The 21203-nt window shown below is 39.6% G+C and overlaps 1 protein-coding gene across 6 annotated transcripts in view; it reads right to left on the bottom strand.

The window, feature by feature from the left end:
- Window positions 1–11086: 11086 nt before the first annotated feature.
- Window positions 11087–21203, bottom strand: part of hikeshi (heat shock protein nuclear import factor hikeshi) — a 42219-nt gene continuing 32102 nt past the window's right edge. For 3 of the 6 annotated variants that reach the window (XM_072577742.1, XM_072577737.1, XM_072577740.1), the window contains exons 5-6: window positions 20957–21036; window positions 16031–16152 (exon numbers count right to left, since the gene is read on the bottom strand). In XM_072577742.1, coding sequence (XP_072433843.1) covers window positions 16046–16152; window positions 20957–21036 — 187 coding nt within the window. In that variant the 3' untranslated portion in view covers window positions 16031–16045. Of the gene's footprint in view, window positions 11614–16030; window positions 16153–20775; window positions 20874–20956; window positions 21037–21203 lie in introns of those variants that run through there. The other 3 variants (XM_072577738.1, XM_072577739.1, XM_072577741.1) reach the window with 3 other exon arrangements.

Raw genomic sequence — 21203 nt, 5'->3', positions numbered from 1 at the left:
TGAAAAGCAACCCTCCACCATGAAATCTAACCTTGCTAACCAGTCTCCCATGGGGAACCTTGTCAAACACCTGACTGAAGTCCACATAGATCACATCCAGCACTCTGCCCTCATTAATCTTCTTTGTTACTTCTTCAAAAAACTCAATCAAGTTTGTGAGATATGATTTCCCATGCATGAAGCCATGTTGACTATCTCTGATCAGTCTTAGCCTTTCCAAATACATGTAAATCCTGTCTCTCAGGATTCCCTCCAACTTGCCCACCACTGATGTCAGGCTCACCAGTCTATAGTTCCCTGGCTTGTCCTTACCACCTTTCTTAAATAGTGGCATCACGTTAGCCAACCTCCAGTCTTCCGGCACCTCACCTGCGACTATTGATGATACAAATATCTCAACAAGAGGCCCAGCAATCACGTCCCTAGCTTTGCACAAAGTCTAGGGTACACCTGATCAGGTCCTAGGGATTTATCCACTTTAATGTGTTTCAAGACATCCAGCACGTCCTCCTCTGTAATATGGACATTTTTCAAGATGTCATCATCTATTTCCCTACATTCTACATCTTCCATGTCCTTTTCCACAGTAAACACTGATGCAGAATACTCACTTAGTATCTCAACTCCTGTGGTTTTACACAAAGGCCGCCTTGCTGATCTTTGAGAAGTCCTATTCTCTCCCTAGTTATCCTTAATGTTATTGTCCTTGATGTTATTGGGAAAGACCCATTGGATTCTCCTTAACTCTATTTGCCTAAGCTATCTCATGTCCCTTTTTTGCCTTCCTAATTTCCTTAAGTATACTCCTACTACCTTTATACTCTAAGGATTCACTTGATCTAATCTGGCCATACCTGACATATGCTTCCTTCTTTTTCTTAACCAAACCCTCAATTTCTTTAGTCATCCAGCATTCCCTACCCCTACCAGCCTTTGCTTTCACCCTAACAGGAGTATGCTGTCTCTGGACTCTCGTTATCTCTTTGCTGAAGGCTTCCATTTTCCAGCTATCCCTTTACCTGCGAACATCTACCCCCAATCACCTTTTGAAAGTCCTTGCCTTATACTGTCAAAGTTACCCTTCTTCCAATTTAGAATTTCAACTTTTAGATCTGGTCTCTCTTTTTCCATCACTATTTTAAAACTAATAGAATTATGATTGCTGGCCACAAAGTGCTTCCCCACTGACACCTCAGTCACCTGCCCTGCCTGATTTCCCAAAAGTCAAGTTTTGCACTCTCTGTAGTAGGTACATCCACATACTGAATCTGAAAACTTTGTACACACTGAACAAATTCCTTTCCATCTAAACCCTTAACACTGACAGTCCTAGTCTATGTTTGGAAAGTTAAAATCCCCGACCATAACCACCCTATTATTCTTAGAGATAACTGAGATCTCAATACAAATTTGTTTCTCAATTTCCCACTGACTGTTTGGGTGGGGGTGGGGTTGGGTCTATAATACAATCCCAATGAGGTGGTCATCCCTTTTTTTATTTCTCCATTCCACCCAAATAACTTCCCTGAATGTATTTCGGAGAATATCCTCCCTCAGTACAGCTGTAGTGCTATCCCCTTATCAAAAATGCCAGTCCCCGACTCTTACCTCCCTTACTGTCCTTCCTGTAGCATTTGTATCCTGGAACATTAAGTTGCCAGTCCTGCCCATCCCTGAGCCATGTTTCTGTAATTGCTATGATATCCCAGTCCCATGTTTCGAACCATGCCCTAAGTTCATCTGCCTTCCCTGTTAGGCCCCTTGCATTGAAATAAATGCAGTTTAATTTAACCACCCTACATTATCCTCTGCTTTATCTGTACCTGCCCTGTTTCACTTGCTTCTTTTCTCAACTGTACAGTCTTAGATTGATCTCTTTCCTCACTACTTCACTGGAACCCACACCCCCGCTCCCCTCCACCTTAGTAGTTTAAATCCTCCCAAGCAGCTCTAGCAAATCTCCCTGCCAGTATATTAGTCCCTTCCAATTCAGGTGCAATCAATCCTTTTTGTACAGGTCATTTCTATCCCAGAAGAGATTCGAAATATCCAAAAATGTGAATCCTTCTCCCATTCACCAGCTCCTCAGCCACACATTCATTTGCTCTGTATTTTTCAATGTATAATTTCAGTTACATCACACTGTAAATTTTTGCTATAAATTCTGTGCCTTAGAATTATGTCCTCCACTATCACCTGAAGGAGCGGCGCTCAAATACATTGAATAGGATTGTTAGCATTATCACTGATATTGTGCTGGTGGTCCATTTGTTTTGTCTCTCTTTGGCAAAATTGTCAGTCACCAGTATGTCCCTGAGATCTCGTGAAAAATCACAACACCAGGTTATAGTCCACAGGTTTATTTGGGAGCACTAGCTTTCAAAGCACTGCTTCTTCATCAGATGGTTGTGAAGCAAGACCACAAGACACAGAATTTATAGCAAAAGACTACAGCGTCATGCAGCTGAAATGATAATTCTGGATTAGTGGTGCTGGAAGAGCACAGCAGTTCAGGCAGCATCCAAGTAGCTTCGAAATCGACGTTTCGGGCAAAAGCCCTTTGCTCATTTCAGTTTCCAGAACATTTGAGTCACATTCTCAAGATAACTTCTGGTTTTCTAACAAAAGGTGCTATCTCAGCTCAGACAATGCATTAAAGGTGTGACGTTAAAGTCGATCTCTGACCCAAACTTCAGTCAGACTGATTCTAAAGTAGGATTTATGAATATTCCATGGACTGACTGTAGGTTATGCATTTTTGAGCAAAATAGAACATATCTGCAAATATAATTCTGCACCTTGGACAAAAAAAGTATCAACTTTGATCTTGCACCATGGCTCAGGAGGAATTTTGGGTAAGGTGTTTCACATGACATGTCCAGTTCTGGTCACCCAGTTATAGGAAGGATATTGTTAAGCTAGAGGGGCTTCAGAAAAGATTTAATCAGATGTTGCTGCATGAAAGAGACTGGATATGCTAAGCTTCTGCAAGATGTAGTGAGTCCTTATCTGGAATACTTTTTTTTTGAGAACTACATTTTTAGAAAAGATATAAAAGTCCTAGGGAATAAAAAAAAAGCACAATATGTTTACTCGAATGGAACTAGGGATGTAGGACTTCAGGCATGTGAAACAATTCTAATAGAATAGGACATAAGCATAGCTATTCAATTCATTTATTCTGCTCCACAATTTAACATAGTTGATCTGATAATTTTCCTGCATTTTCCCCTGTAACCCTGGATTCCCTTACAATTAAAAATCTGTCTATAATCAACCTCAAATATAGTTGATGACACAGCTTCTACAGTCCTCTATGCTAAAAGAGCTCTAAACATTCACTACCCTCAATTAATTCCTCACGTATCTTATAATGGGCAACCTCTTATTCTAAAACGATGCTCGCTGGTCTTAGACTCTTCCACAAGGAGAGTAAATACTTCTTAAATTACTTGATGGTTCTTACTTCTGTTATCCTTTTAGGCAGTGAGTTCCAAATAAACAGCCTATGTGAAAAACAGCCTAAAAAGTCAGTGGGAACTTTCTGAAAGCAAGGTTGTCCCTTATTTTTGAATGAGTTGAAGGTTGGGCAAAGGGTTTATTATGTCAGGGGTAGCATGTTGGCATGGATACAAAATTAATTGGCTAAGAGCAATCAGCAAGTATGAACAAATAGACTGGCAGGATATCATGAATGGTGTGCCACAGAGTCAGAGTCAATGATAGGGCCTCAACTCTTTACAATTTATATAAAATGACTTGGATAAAAGAACCAAAAGGTGCGGTAACTAAATTTACTGATGACACAAAGATAGGTAAGCAAAGTCAGTTACAAAGAGGACTTAAGGAGGCTAAAAAGGATGTAGATAGATCTTTGCCCACTCACTGAACCTAAGAAATTGAGTATAATATGGCAGAAATATTTTTACAAATTGAAGTGGTGATAGGTTACAGAGCTCTGAACGCATAAATATCCGGGTGTCCTAGTGCACGAAGCACAGAAGTCTAGGATACAGGTACAGCAAGTAATCAGGAAGACTAATAGAAAGTTATATCTTACTGCAAGGTAACTGAATGCAAGAAAAGGGATGTTGCGCTTCAGTTAAACAGGGCATTGATGAGACAGCATCTGGAATACAGGTCACAGGTAACATAGAAGGATGTTAATATGCTGGAAGCAGTTTAAGTTTACTACACAAATACTTGGAATGAATTGACCGCCTTTTGAGGAGAGGCTAAGCAGGCTATGCCTATATCTTCTGGAGTTCAGAAGGTTCAGAGATTACTATTTTTGTTTATATGTTCCAAACTCCTGTTACCAGATGTCAGCAAGGGCTTCCATGTAAATTCAGGAATGGGTGAAGCCATAAGAATCCCAGAATCTAAGTAGAAAGAGTTGGTGCGAGGTAAGGTCAGGACAGGGAAGCTAGTGGCCTGTGGAAGCGAAGATATGGCATATGGACTTGGAATAGGCAAAGGTAGGGATAAAGGACAGAATGCAACTATGGGGTTTAGGGCAGGGTGGTAGTGAGGCAAGACCCAGGTAAAACCCAAGACTAGAGTACAAGATCTGAGGAAATAAGGACAGTTGTCAACGCCATTTTGGGGGAACAAAATATTGGCTAACTAATTGGAAACAAAAGGCATAAATGTTTTTCTTTCTCATTGGCAAGATGTAAAACGTTGCATCTCACAGCGATCAGTGCTGTAACCTCAACCTTTTACAAGTTATATGAAAAACTATAGATAGGAAAGTAAGTTGTGAAGAGAACAATCTATTTCCCTTTGTACCTTCCTTAAGTGAGGAGGCAAACATTTAACAAATGGAGTGTAAATGTGTCAAAATGTGAAATTGTCTATTTTGCCAGAAAAGAAGAAAAAGCATCTTATCCAACTGGTGAGAGTGATTACATAGCTGAGATGCAGTATGTTTTGGATGTCATAATCCATGAATCACAAGATTAACATGCAGGTACAGCAAATAATTAGCAAAGCTAATCCAATGTTGTTGTTTACTGCAAGGAAAATTGAAAACAAATGTAGGTGATTACACTTTAGTTGGGCAGCATGGTGGCTCAGAGGATAGCACTGCTGCCTCACAGCACCAGGGACCCAGGTTCAATTCCTGCTTTGGGCAACTGTCTGTGTGGAGTTTGCACATTCTCCCCACATATGCCTTTTGTTTCCAATTATTAAATTCAAGAACAGAGAAAGCAGGGGTAAACCACAATGTGAATAAAGCTGGAGATGAAGTAAAATACATAAGGACCAAGTCATTAGGTATGAAAAGCCTGTAAAACATTTTAAAATTTATTCTTGGGATTTGGGTGTCACTGGAAAAGCTAGCAGTTAATATCCATCCTTCCTTCTCCTTAAAGTCTTCTACCCAAGACATCGATTCTACTGCTCCTTGGCTGCTGCCTGACCTGCTTTGCTTTTCGAGCACCACACTCTCAACTCATATCCAGCTTCTGCATTCCTGAATTTCTCTTCAAAAAAAAATTCGTTTTGCAATCAAAAATCTATCTCCTCATTCTGCCAAAACTAGTTAGAATTATAGAATCTCTACAATGCAGATTGTGGCCATTTGGCCCATCAGGTCTGCACCCTCAGGAACTTCCCACCCACACCTATCCTCTCCCTGTAACCTGTATTTACCATGGCTGGTCCACCTAGCCTGCATATGTCTGGACACCAGGGGGCTATTTAGCATGACAAATCCACCTACCCACACATGGGGAGAATGCGTGAAATGTATACAACTGTTAAAGTAGGAGATTAGTGTCTATTCATGTCTGAGTGTGTTGACTAACTTTAGGTGTCTTTTGATGATGTTAATTTCAGTTCAGATGGTTTTATTTCACGTTGGTTAACTTGGTAAGGCGATTGTTCTGGCCATTTTTAACTTTGTTTTTTTTCCCCTTTTTAATATCATTTCAGATCATGAAATCCCAAGTATTAAACTCTGTAGTTCATATTTCAAGTTGTCATAAAAATTCCCAGTCTTGGCCATTATGGAGACATGATTGCATGTCGTAACTTCTGGGTTTGCAATTGCAGTTCATTTAAGTTGTTTTTTAGACTTCATGCATTTAAATCATACTTCCTAACCTGTGCTTATGCTGTAGTCCTTTACTCTGGTGATTCTTTACTCTTGTTTCTTGTTTCTCTGCTGGTGTAATTGCCTTGCAACTTTATTTTCCCTTTACCTATAGTCTATGAACCACAGTTTCTGACTCTTGTTCTACTTTCTTCCTTTTGGTTTATTTTCACAATTATTTATGCTACTGTTTTCACCTATTTCCAGCTCCATATTTTCAGTTTAAAATTCTCATTTTTAAACCCCCTCTTTTCCACACATTCCTTCAACTACGTATCAATTAATTTGCTCATCGCTATGTAATTTTTAACGTAGGTAGGCAACAACTTAGAGTTAACATACAAATTAGGAGGAGGGATTGAACATTCAGCCCCTCCAGTCTGCTGTACCATTCAGTAGGGCAATGGCTGAACTGGTTACTCCACAGTACAGCCTACCCTTTGATCTTTCATCTCTTTGCAGTCTTATCTACTGCCTTAAAAAGTATTCAAAGTTTCTGCATCAACTGACTTATGAGGAAGATTTCTACATAAAAACGCCTGTGAGTAATAGATTTTCCTTTTGTCTTAAATGGATGCCCAGTTATTTTTAAATGTGACCCCTACTTCTAATTTCAACCTTCTTTTGATCTCTAGTAGTCAAGCATTTCTGAACCGCTTCCAGTGTGTTTGCACTAGTCTTCAAGTAGGGAGACCACTACTATATGCAGTACTGCAGGTGTGGTCTCACCAATGCCCTCTCTAACTAAGAATCACATACCAGGTTATCGTCCAACAGATTTATTTGGAAGTACAAGCTTTCGGAGCACTGCTACTTTGTCCGCCCCAGTCCAACACCAGCAGCTCCAAATCCTGTACAACTAAATTAGATTAGATTCCCTACAGGATGGAAACAGGTCCTTTGGCCCAACAAGTCCACACCGACCCTCCGAAGAGCAACCGTCCCAGACCCATTCCCCTACATTTACCCCTGACTAATGCATTTAACACTACGGGCAATTTAGCATGTTCAGTTCACCTAACCTGCACATCTTTAGACTGTGGGAGGAAACTAGAGCACACGGAGGAAACCTCCAGCTTTACTCACATTGTGGTTTACCCCTGCTTTCTCTGTTCTTGAATTTAATAAGTATAAGTCTTAACATGATTCTAAATAAAACTGTTTAAAACCTAATTAAAAGAAATCATCAGAAATTCTTTACCCCAACAATAGTGGAGGTGAGGAACAGAATTCCAGTTAATCCAGTGAATAAATGGTCAAATCACTCAAGATTGAATTAATCATCTGAATTAACAGACCACAGCAAAATGGAAAATGAATGCTTTAAATAAATGACTGGATAATTTTAATTAACTTACTGAATAAGAGTTAACAGTATATGGCCAAGTGTAACCAGAGATGATCAACCAGGGTGAAATTCGACATCAAGGCAAGTAATTACTCAAGAAATGAATCAAGTAGATTAATATTGAGGTTGCTCCTGATTCTTTAAGATCAGTGAGAAACTCAGGATCCCTTTCCTCAAGAGGTTAATGCATCTGGATTTAAATGAATAAAATTTTGGAGTGTGCTGCATTTCACATATTGCTGTTTACTGTTTATCATTCATTTAGCCCAAATATAACCATACGGCAAGGATGGCTGTTGTGTTCTGCAGCCCCACAATTCATAAATCTAGATTAGAATCAATTTATTATTCTATTAGACAATAAATAGCTAACCAGTTCAGACACAATTATTCACGGAGATGACAGAACTGTCAAATGCAATAACTAAGAAGAGGTGGTGATCCACTACTGAATATAGTGAACAACCAAGCATAATAGGGATTCTGATCTCTTCTATTATTCTATGTTCCTTTAATACCTAAAAGCTTATCTAAAAGTTCTGGCTTTTGCAATTGTAAAATAGCTGGTTTTGATTAATATTTTGTGTCAATACAGTAATGCAGCATTTTTGCAAGTAGTTAGGCTTAAACAGGTGTTAGTACAATAGACCGTATAATTTGGCATTTATTAGTGGTGTTGGAAGAGCACAGCAGTTCAGGAAGCATCCAAGAAGCAGTAAAATCAACGTTTCGGGCAAAAGCCCTTCATCAGGAATAAAGGAGGTCCTGGGCCTCCTTCACCGCCGCTCCCTCACCACCAGACGCCTGGAGGAAGAACGCCTCATCTTCTGCCTTGGTACACTTCAACCCCAGGGCATCAATATGGACTTCAAACAGTTTCCTCATTTCCCCTTCCCCCACCTCACCCTAGTTCCAAACTTCCAGCTCAGCACTGTCCCCATGACCTGTCCTACCTGCCTATCTTCTTTTCCACCTATCCACTCCACCCTCCTCCCTGACCTATCACCTTTATCCCCTCCCCCACTCACCTACTGTACTCTGCTACTTTCTCCCCACCCCCGCCCATCTTATCTCTCCACCTTTCAGGCTCTCTGCCTTTATTCCTGATGAAGGGCTTTTGCCCGAAACATTGATTTTACTGCTCCTCGGATGCTGCCTGAACTGCTGTGCTCTTCTAGCACCACGAATCCAGAATCTGCAGTCATTGTTTTTACCTAGTATAATTTGGCAGTTGTGACAGGTGATGAATCATACATGCAGTTACAAAATTTTTTACTACATTGCTGAGTGTGAGCAACATTTTAACTTCAGTAAATTGATGAGATAAGAAAAAAACATATCAATCTTGCTTCCTTTGGTCCACTTATCAGCAATAAGAATGACTAGCCAAGCTCCCCTACCTATTCAGACAGGAGGCCTCCATGGTAGGAGAGGGTGTTATAAATCAATTTTTTACAGCAGAATTTCTTATTCCAATGCATTCACTGGGATCAACCTTCACATTGCTAGGTTGAGTTGTATCACTAAATTTAAATTAGGCTACTACTATTTACAAAAGACTAATACATTTTGGCACGACTCCTGCCATAAATTTCTCAAGCACTGTGCTTTAATCACAGGACAAAAATGAAATTGAATGCTCTGAATTTGACAGACAAAACTCTATATTTTAAAAACAATTTTTTTTATGTGCCACAATCAGAGACATCTTTTGTGCAGCAGCACTCTTGCTTTGAATTAATCTACCCTTTACATATCATTTGCTAACTACATTTAAATAATCAGGACAATTACAAAACAACTCCTTTCACAGAATCACAAAAGTGTTATACCACAGGAGCCTACCTACTTATTACATAACAAGTGCAGGCATAAGTATTATGGTTTAAATGCTATTTCCCTGCACTGGACGAGGGTGACATTAAGGATTAGTACTATTGTCCTTTTGAGTTCATGACTAGAGTTTCTGCCTGCCTCACACTGATGGGTTGAATATCTTTTACAAATGAATTTGGGATCCTCAATTCAGTTGCTAATGGCTATACATATTGCATAAAAATCTGCAAAATTCAGTAAAATTCAAACTTTTACTCAGGATAATAAGTAGGATGCACTCCTAAAATAAGACAATACATCTTGCACTGTATTCTGTGGCTACTAAATGGAGACAGACATATAATCCTGTATGTTCTGCACCAATGTTCTGTTATTCGAGAATTTGTTCAGGTATTTGATGATTGGCCAACACCGTATTCGTGGTGCAATAATACAATGTCTCATTACAAGAGTAAAATGTTGCAATACTTTCCACAGAAGATTCAATCTCTAGCAAGGAATGCAAAATAGGTGTATGATTAATCATTATAATGTTAGAGATAGTTGGTGATTGCACTGCTGAAATTATTAGCATAGCCCAACACCAATAGACTCAATTTAACATTTAAAAATACAATTCAAATTGATTATAACAACTGAAGAATTGTATTTCTGGAATAGTGCAAATGACTAGGACCAAATCCCAAAAGGTAAATTAATATACTGCACTATAAAACTTTCATGCACTTCTATTGAACTGTGAAGTTAAAAAGGAGAAAAGTATTTACATGCTAATAACTTTTTGAATCACGTTATTGGTTTTCAATTTGTTTGGATGTAATGCTCTATGTAAACTCTCCACATACAGATCAGTTACACAGAGATTTTCTTTATATCTTGCCAAAAAGGAGGCACAGTTTTGGAAGCTTTTCAAGTTGTGAGAAGGTTGAATTAAATGACATCTGCAGTCCCTTCCAGGGTACGTTAAGCTTCTGATTTTAAGCAAGCAATTAGTGGACAAAACTTGATATTCACATTGAGCAGTGCTTACTCTTTTTATGTGCTGTTTATAAATTTGTGTTCAAGTAAGGCTACATTGCTTCACTTGCATGACTCTTTCCTTTACATTTTATCCATTTCCAATTCTAGTAATGCATTCTAAATATTTAGCTTTTCCCTTTGGTATTTCTTTCCCATTTCTCAGCATAGAGCCTTGCAGGAAGCTCCAGGTATATGCAACGATATCAGAACTAGGTATTTTCTATGTTTTTGCTCATCTGCCTTTTCCAATCTGTTAAAGACTCGGCACTCAAAATATCGCAGGCCATTCAAAACTACTTCTGCTTGTATAAAATTCGCAACATGTGAAAGACACCATCCACTAATCATATTTACATTCATATTCTATTTTGGGCAGTTCATCAATATGAAACTGCCTAAGTCATGTAGTATCTGTGGACAGAAAATCTTAGTTGATAAAAAGTCAGCCACCTGTAAAATTAATTCCATTTCTTGCTCCAGAAATTTCCAGTATCTTCAGTATGTTGCTTTTGAGTCAGGATAACATAACAATGTATTGAATTAATTACCTTTTCTGAAGTTAGGTGCAACATTTTGGCTCAGATGCATAGACAATATACATAATTCCTGTATACATTTTAAGCAGTCAAAATGTCTGCAGTCCAATTTTTCCATTCAGTCTTCTGGAATTTCAGTCAGATCTTATAACAAGACAGGGTTATGTATATTACTAACTGGAAATAGCCAATATAAAACTTCAGATAACAAAGCAGTATTTGTAAAAAAATGTATAAAGGCCTCTCTTTATAAAGTAAATTTAATCACTGGCACTGATGGTAGAAGATGCAAGTGAGAATAAGAAACATCTTAGTCACAATAGGGACTTTGAAAAGAATGTATAGTCGCATAAAGATTCATCTTGAGCAGGATTCCCTAAGAGATTTTTTTCCTGCATACAACTGCCAACCTACTTGCATAGGAAGTATATAAATTTTCATGATATAACATAATTCTACACATTCTTAGGCCTTCAATTCCAATTTAGAATCCATTTTGAGAATGCAAATGTCAATTCAGGCGTGATTAATAAGGTTGATACTATCCATTGTAACATAAAAGTGTGGCAGGTATCACAAGCAAAATGCTCCAAAATAATTTTCAAACCAGCTTGATTACTATGAAAAGCAGCATGTATTCAAAATATCTTGCAGAGAAAAGGATTGCAAAAATCAGTTTACACAATTGGTTGTAACATTATCTTCTGTTGAATATTGTTTATGATTTCCAAAAATTTGGATTTTGGGACAATCTTCTGTGAAAATTCTCATACCTGAGGAATGGAAGAAAGATAAAGAACACAGGGATTAGCAGCATAATTATCACTGAATTCTTACTTGAATGTTTATTTTGCAATCAGCTCAACTCAAATTAATACTTAAGTTTCAAAGCAGGGACTGAAGAGAATACTACACCACAAACAGCTGCAGTTGTGCTTCTTATAAAACAGATCTAAATGAGTATTTACTGATTTCCGAATTGAATCGGATTAAAAATGTATACATGGGGAAAGACTGTATGACAAGTAGAAATAGACTATTCAGTCCATTGAGTCTACTCCACCATTCAATGAGACTATGGCAGGTCTGATAATCCTCCACTCATTTGCCTACCCTTTCCCAATAACCCTTGATACTCTTCTGATAAAAAAAACTCTCAGCTTTGAAAATACTTAATAACCCAGCCTTGACAGCACTCGATGGTAAAGAATTAACAGACTGACTACCCTGAAAGAGCAAGTTCTTCCATCTGTGTCTTAAGTGTGCAACCCTTGGTCTGAAAACATAATCACTGGTCCTGGACTATCCCACAAGGTGAAACCACCTCTCCACATCTACCCTGTCAAATCACTAAGCATCTTCTAGGTTTCAATATTCACAGTATTGCAGCTGTGATCTAACTAGTGTCTTGCTATAGTTATATCAAAACCTCCATGTTTTCATAATCCATTCTTCTTGAAATAAAGGCCAATATTCCATTTGCTTTCCCTATTACCCTGCTGAATTTGAATGCTAGCTGTGATCTGATCTGTTCTGTAGCTTTCTGCAGTCTTTCTTCAGTTAAACAATATTCAGCATCTCCATTCTTCCTGTCAAAGTGCAGAACCTCACGTTTTTCACATTGTATTCCATCTGCTGTTTTTCTCCCCCCACCATCCCCACACATTCAATCTGTCTATATCTCTCTGCAGACTGTCACCTCGATACTCATCTTCCCACCTACTTTTGTGTCATCTGCAAACTTGGCTGTAGTACATTCACTTTCCTCATCAAAATAATATATTGTAAAGAGTTGTGGACCCATCACTGCAGCATTCCACTAGTGAGAGGTGCCATCCTGAAAATGTTCCTTTTATCCCACTTGCCCATTTTCTACTAGTTAACCAATCTTCTATCCATGCTAATAGACTACCTATACCAAGCAGCCTAATGTGTTGGACTGGATTAAATGCCTTCTGAAAATGCAAATATTACATCTACTACTTCTCCTTTATCCTTCTTGTTTCTTCCTCAAAAAATTCCTGTAAATGTGTCAACTATAATTTCCCTTTTGGATGTAGGTTTGCTCGCTGAGCTGGAAGGTTTATTTCCAGATGTTTCATTAGCCTACTAGGTAACATCTTCAGGGGCCTCAGGCAAAGCAATGCTGAAAATTCCTGCTTTCTATTTATATGCTCGGGTTTCTTTGGGCTGGTGATGTCATTTCCTGTGAAGTCACTTCCTGTTCCTTTTCCCAGGGGGTGGTAGATGGGGTCTCACTCAATGTGTTTGTTGATATCAACATTGCTTAGCCTGAGACCCACTGAAGATGTGAGCGGCACGGTGGCACAGTGGTTAGCACTGCTGCCTCACAGCGCCAGAGACCAGAATTCAATTCCCGCCTCAGGCGACTGTGTGGAGTTTGCACGTTCTCCCAGTGTCTGCGTGGGTTTCCTCCGGGTGCTCCGGTTTCCTCCCACAGTCCAAAGATGTGCAGGTCAGGTGAATTGGCCATGCTAAACTGCCCAGAGTGTGTTAGTTAAGGGGTAAATGTAGGAGTATGGGTGGGTTGCACTTCGGCGGGTCGGTCTGGACTTGTTGGGCCGAAGGGCCTGTTTCCACACTGTAATGTAATCTAATCTAAAGTTACCTAGCAGGGTAACGAATTGTCTGGAAATGAACCTTCCAGCTCAACGAGCAAACCTACATCCAAAACCCCAACCTGAGCTACAAATCTTCTCAAACCTCACTATAATTTCCCTTTCACAAAGTCATTCTGAGTCTGCTTGATCAGATGGAGAATTTAGAAATGCACACTTAGTAAGCTTGCAGATGACACCAAAATTGGTGGTGTAGTGGACAGCGAAGGTGGTTACCTCAGAGTACAACAGGATCTTGATCAGACGGGACAATGGGCCAAGGAGGGACAGATGACATTGAATTTAAGTCAATGTCAGGTGCTGCATTTTGGAAGGGCAAAATCAGGGCAGGATTTGGTAAGATTCTGGGGAGTGTTGCTGAACAAAGAGACCTTGGAGTGCAGGTTCACAGCTCCTTGAAAGTGGAGTTGCAGGAAGATAGGATAGTGAAGACAACATTTGGTATCCTTGCATTTACTGATCAGAGCATTGAATATAGGAGTTGGGAGGTCATGTTGCAGCTGTACAGGATGTTGGTTAGGCCACTTTTGGAATAGTGTATAATTCTGATCTCCCTCCTACAGGAAGGATATTGTGAAACTTGACAGAGTTCAGAAAATATTAAACAAGGATGTTGCCAAGATTTGAGGATTTGAGCTACAGAAAGTAGTGAACAGGCTGGGGCTTTTTTCCCTGGAGCGGAGTCTGAGGGGTAACCTTACAGAGGTTTATAACATAATGAGGGGTAAATAGCCACGGTCTTTTCTCTGGGGTGGGCAAGTCCAGAATTAGAGGGCATAGGTTTAGGGCGAGAGGAGAAAGATTTAAAAAGGGACCTGGGGGCACCTTTTTCACGCAGAGGGTGGTGCGTGTATGAAATGAGCTGTTAGAAGAAGTGGTGTGGGCTGGTAGAATTACAACACTCAAAAGGCATCTGGATGGCTAAATGAACAGGAAGGGTTTAAGAGAGATATGGATCAAGTGTGGGCAAATAAGACTAGATTTATCTAGGATATTTAAATGGCGTGGATCGAAGGATCTGTTTCCATGCTGTACAACTATATTATAAACTCTAACATGTTCCCAATAACACATTAAATTAACTGGCTTATGTTTACCTGCTTTTTTTCTTCCATTTTCAAAGGAAAGAAGAAATAAATAGTACATTTCTTATTGATGAGTTGCTAAAGATAAGGGGGTTCATACATTAACCTAAGTGGTAATTAGCAAAGCTATTAAAATCTCCATTTAATACTATAACTAGTATCCAAGAGCAGAATATATTGGCAAATATACTTATAACCGGTCAATATCCAAACTGTGAAATAGCTTTTAAAAATGGACTTAAGTTGCCTTTAAAGGTCAGAAAAGAAATACTTGTTTCACAGAGTCATATAGCACAGAAACAGACTCTGCGGTCCAACCAATCCATGCTGAACCTAATCCCAAACTAAAATAGTCCCACCCGGCTCCTTCTGCTCCATATCCCTCCAAACATTTCCTGTTCATTTACTTATCCAAATGTCTTAAATGTTGTAACTGTACCTTCATCCACCACTTCCTCAGGAACTTCATTCCACACATGAACCATCCTCTGCATGTAAAAAAAACTGCCCTTGTATCTTTTTAAAATCTCTCTCCTCTCACCTTAAAATGTGCCTCCTAGTCTTGAAATCCCCCATCCGAGGGAAAAGACAACTACCATCAATTCTGTCTATACCCCTCGTTATTTTTATAAACTCCCAAGCTCCAGTGAAAAAGGACCAGTCTTTCTTTATAACTCCAACCTTTCATACCCAGCAAAATTTCTTAAAGGAATGCATACTAGTTAAATAAATGCACTTAAACTTCTTGATATCAACCTTTAAAGGTTTTCAGCTCTGTACTGAAGCAGCAGTTATGAAAATAAAACAACCATCCAAGCTAAAACTTTCAGCTGCCTTCTTCATATACTGAGATTGATATCCTGGAATTATATATATAAAAAAAAAAGAGTAGAATCAAAAAAGGGTCTGGCAAAATTAAAACTATTCAGATTAATAGATCAACTTAACTGAGCAACTGATTTAAGGTGGTCCTGTTCCCTAATGAAATCAGGGAATGACATGGTAACAAAAGAGTGCAGGAGCATCGTATGTTGCCTTTGAATGTTTATGCACCACAAATACAATGAATACTGGACTTTGGCAGAAGTACATCCAAGTCAAGCGAAAAAGCTCTGGTTTTGTATTGACCAGCACCTCCCAATTCTGGGACAATGGGGGCTTCAAAAGTCAAATCAATTTGATCATATGGCAATTGCATCACGATTAATAGTTCATCAGGGGATCCAAAATGGTGGCAACCCAGCAAGTCTGAGTCTATAGTGCTCCTCCCAAGACTTGGGCAAAGTGGGTCACCCTCCCTCACCAAAATCATTTAAAATAATTTTTACTTTATGTAATTAGTTGGTTAGTATTGAATTAAAACAATTTAATCTCCAGTAAAAATGACTAAAGGGAAGGGAGCCCGCAGTTCTCAGCAGGCAGGAACCCCTCACCCACCCTCTCCAGCTACAGCAGAGGCGTCCGCAACTGCCCCGGGGGATTTACCTACGGTGTGGAGCCTTGTGGACATAATTTCCAAACTCGATGCGAAGATCGACGCCTTCATTGAAGAGTCCTGGAGCCAATGGGACTCTCTCGCTCAGCCGCGCTGCAAAAGCACAAACCAAGACATCAAGGAAATTGAGTGCCGAGTCGGAGGAGCGGAGCTAAAGGCCGCGACCTCCAAGGCTGCAGCAGAATCAGCTGTGGATCGGGTCCAGACTCGCTGTTCAAGAGAATCACACTGACGACCTTGAGAACAGAGATCGTCAAAACAATATTCGTTTGCTGGGCCTTCCCGAACGGGAAGAGGAAGGCCAGCTTACAGTGTTCCTTGAACAGTGGCTTCCACAGCTTTTAAATGTGGACACTGGATCAGGCCAGGTAAGGGTGGAATGGGCCTACCGGGTTGCAATACATGAGCCCGGCTCGAACCAGTGCCCCCGCCCGGTCCTGTTCCGCCTGCAGAGCTACAAGGAGAGGCAGGTGCTCTTAGAAGCCTCCAGAAATCTTGGGAAAGATCCCCAAGCCATGATTTATAAAGGATCCAAGATCATGTTATTCCAGGACATTTCCCCAGCTCTGGTCTGAAAGAGGGAAGGTGTTTGATGAAGCAAAGAAGTGTTTAAGGGACTCCTTGCGCTACCCAGCGACGCTACGCTTTAACCACGAAGGGTCAGGATTTGCCCGGATGATTATAGTTGATCAGTCGGTTAAGTGGTGCACCTGGAATGTCAAGTGGAGTAATTCACCAGTCAAAAGAAGAAAATATTATCAAACGTCAAGAAAGAAAGGGTTGATATAGCTCTCCTACAGGAGACACACCTGCCGGATAAAGAACACTTGAAATTATGACAGGGTGGATTTGATTAGGCCTTTTTTTCTTCTTTTAGCTCAAAAAGCAGGGGAGTTGTTATTCTTATTTCGGAAGAATTTCCCTTTCAAAATCCTAAATCAGATAAAAGACGAATCTGGACGATATATTCTGATTAAAGCCCTTATAAATGGAGAGGAACATGGGAATTTAAATTTGTATTGGCCCCCAGCACATCCTTTTAAATTTATAATGGAAGCCTTCTCAAAATTGATGGTTCTCGGTGCTCGTCATACAATTATAGGGGGAGATTTTAATTGTAATATGGATCTGGAAATAGATAGCATTCCCAAGAGTACTTCAGGAGTATCTCCCAGATCTAAACAATTGGTGGATTTGAACAAAGAATTAGGACTAGTAGATGTATGGAGCTGCCTTCATCCACAGAACAGAGATTTTTCTTTTTACTCCAACCCATGTAAATGTCACACCTGACTCAATATGCTTTTTGCCCCCTCAATTTTTTAAAATTCCATATCATCTGTAAAATAGGCAGTATAGCAATTTCCGATCATGCTGCTGTATATGTGGAAATCGAGGCCAGGAACAATGAGACATCCCCCCCAGCATTGGCATATGGACCCCTTCCTGATGAAGGGTAGTAAATTTGTAAAGTACTTCTCTCAAGAATTCAAAACTTTTTTAGAAATTAATTCAAGTACGGCTAGCAACCCAATGATGTGGGAGACCATCAAAGCTTACGCGTGAAGTTTGATCATCTCCTACTCAGCGACCAAGAAAAAATTAAAGGGAGAACAACAGTGTCTGCTCGAAGCTCACTTAAAAGCGGCTGAAACAGTATACGCTGACAGACCTTCTATTATCAAACTGCAAAGGATTACGGCCCTTAGGACAGCTCTAAACACTACGCTTACCCAAACGGCTAAGAGGGAAATATTATTTGCAAAACAAAGGTTATATGAATTTGGCGATAAACCTGGTAGATACTTGGCATTTCTTGCAAAGAAAAAGAAGGCCCCTCAAACTATCACATCTATCAAGGAAAGTATGGGTATTTTGACTCATGATCATGAAAGGATTAATGCAAATCTTTAGAAAGTTTTAATCATATTTATATAAATCGCAGGATTGCGAAGACAGGACTAGGAGGACGCAGTCATTTTTTAAAAACCTGACCTTTCTGGACCTAACTCCGGAACAGGTATCGGTCTTGAATGTTCCCCTAACAATCCAAGAAATCAGGCAACTTCAGAGCGGTAAGGCACCTGGTCCAGATGACTTTCAAGCTGAATTCTATAAAGTATTTACAGGAATATTGGCTGGTCCACTTATGGACATGTATAACTACTCATACAGTCAGGGCTGTCTCCTGCCTTCGCTAAAAGAGGCAAATATCTCTCTTATCCTCAAAAAAGGAAAGGACCCAGAAGATTGTATGTCATACAGACCAATATGCTTGCTAAATGTAGATTTTAAAATCCTCTCTAAAATGTTAGCATCGAGGCTAGAAAGGGTATTGCCACATATTATAAAGGAGGATCAGACGGGGTTTATTAAGGGCCGTAGGTCATCCAATAATGTCAGAAGGGTTTTGAATATGATTCAAGCCTGCCAACAGGGAAAGATACGAGGAGTAGTAGTCTCATTAAATGTGGAAAAGGCATTCGATAGGGTTGAATGGTCATATTTGTTTTACACAGTGGAAAGGTTTGGCATTGGGCCCATTTACCAAATGGGTCTCAACATTATATAGTAATCCCAAGGCAGTTGTGATTACTGATGGATTAGACTCTGATAGCTTCAGTGTGGGTAGGGGCTGCTGTCAGGGATGTCCCCTTTCGCCATTGTTATTTACACTAATAATTGAGCCACTAGCAGAAGCTATATGGGCTGACCCTAATATAACAGCCCCGAGGATTGACATAGGTAAACATAAAATTACCCTTAATGCAGATTTCTCAGTAATCCTTTGATGTCCGCGCCTCGCTTAATCCAAGTTATTAATACATTTAGTGTATTTTCAGACTACAAAATTAATTTCTCAAAATCAGAAGCTATGCCAATTGGTGGCCTTGCTAGTATATCCCACTTACTGGACGAATCCCACTTACCCTTTCAGTGGTCCCTAGAGGGTTTTTTGTATTTATTACCCCAGCATTTGGTCAGTTATACAAGGCTAACTTTGTGCATTTACTGGAAAGGATGGGGAGACCTTCCAATTTCCTGGCTGGGTAGAATAGCACTAAATAAAATGAATGTCCTGCCCCATCTCCTATACCCTATGAAAATGCTTCCGGTGATGCTGCCGAGGCTGGCACTACGTAAATTATATGGCTGGTTGGGTTCCTTTATCTGGAATCATAGGCAGCCCCTCATTAAGCTGAAGAAGCTACATCTTCCACAGGCAAGGGGAGGATTGGATTTAACTGATATTTCCTAAAATCTGGGAAGTTCCCTATTAAGTTACATGTCTGACCCGCAATCAGCTAAGACCCAATCAATCTGGCTGGACATCGAGGCTTCTCAAGTAAAATGCCCACTTATTAACCTTTTATTTTCAGACAAGAGGAAAATCATTACGGACCACTGTAAAAACCCTATAATACTAAAGCTTGGAATAGAATGCGGCAAAATGAGGGCAACTCACATAAAACATTCCCCTATGCTCAGATAGTGGCAGCGTAGGGATTTCAACCGGGGCTTACAGATGCCACTTGCAAACTCCGAAGATCCAGGGGTATCTCATGTTTAGGGGATCTGTTTAAAGAAGGGGTCCTGATGTCTTTTGAACTGCTGCGAAAGAAATTTGGATTACCTAATGGAGACCTCTTTCAATATTTCTAAATTCAAGATTACATACAGAAGACGACTGCGTTATTAGATAGTCTTTATAAATCAGATAGAGAACGTAGAGTTATGGCCAATGGGGGTATCTTCGGTCAGTACTATTTATCATTTATTAAATGAAGTAGTATCGGGAGATATGGACAATCTGCTTAAAACATGGGATCAGGATTTGGGACTAGAAATCTCTATAGAAACGTGGAATAACATTTGGGAAAATGCCAGAAGAATCACCATCTGCAACAGAACTCAGGCCATTCAGTTGAAGATACTTCATAGGGCTCATATAGCACTGGATCGATTGTCAAAATTTAAGGCAGGAACATCTCCAATGTGTCCCAAGTGTAAAATAGAGGTGGCACTCTTTTACATTGCTTATGGACCTGTCATAAGATCCGTAGATATTAGACTAAAGTAGCAAGTGCTCTGATCTTAGGAACGGAAATTAGAGTGGACCCTGTATCTCTCCTTTTGGGCTTTTCGAACTTTCCCTCCCTAGACATGTACGGGAAGAGATTATTTTCTATTCTTTCTGAGAAAGGAAAAATATTTTGGTAAACTGGGTGGCTGAGGGCCCCCCTGGACGTTCAAATTGGCACATTATTGACCGCATTATTCCATAAAATATGGCAGTCCTCCTTGAATTACATAAATACAGATATTTCGGCCATCCTAACAAGGGCTTTTATTTAATTGAGATGGCGAACCTGGCTGGTACGGGGCCCCTTGGGAGAGGAATCCCGCACGAATACGGGTTTTGTTACAATTTGATGTTAATACATTCCGAGCATGTATCTCGCTACCCAATTTCTGTGTTTACGTCGGTTATTTTTTTTTCCCCTCTTATTTGCATAATGTAAGAGACTTAATTATACACTCTGGTAAGTTGTAGGTTAGATTAGTAGTTGAGTTTTGTTCTTTCTCTCGGTATTTTTCTTTTGTTAAATTTTGGTTATTATTTAAGATTTAATTGTATATCAATGTTTATACTTGGGGTTTTTTAAATTTGTAAACTTGTAAAAATGTTAAATTTTCAATAAAAATATATTGATATTAAAAAAATATAGTTCAGTAATCTATTACTTCACCTGAAGGTGAGTGAAAGCGTTCAGCATCCTGATGAATCCATTCCATTGTCACTCTGGCACTTACTAAAACTCGAAGTATATTTGGAAGCAGATGAAAATACTTTGTCAGCAATCCAAAACATCAGATTTATTAGTGACTGATTTACCTAAGCCCAAGAGCAGAACCATCAAGCAGTCATCTGATCTGTTCTCCCTACACACGATGGGACTGTAAACAACAACATGACTGCCAAGAAATGTAGCAGTAAGTTAAAAGCATCAGAAAACAAGGGCAACAAACCTAGACACCACAATATGCATTGAAAATCTAAGATTAGCCACAACATAATTTATGAACTCATATTTTGAGTCGTATGTTAACTTAAAATTAAATGAACATTGCCATCAAATCTC

The sequence above is a fragment of the Chiloscyllium punctatum genome, chromosome 9, assembly GCF_047496795.1.
Source record: "Chiloscyllium punctatum isolate Juve2018m chromosome 9, sChiPun1.3, whole genome shotgun sequence".
Lineage (NCBI taxonomy): Eukaryota > Metazoa > Chordata > Chondrichthyes > Orectolobiformes > Hemiscylliidae > Chiloscyllium > Chiloscyllium punctatum.
Note: the sequence above shows the minus strand (reverse complement) of the source record. Positions and strands in the feature narration are given on the sequence as shown.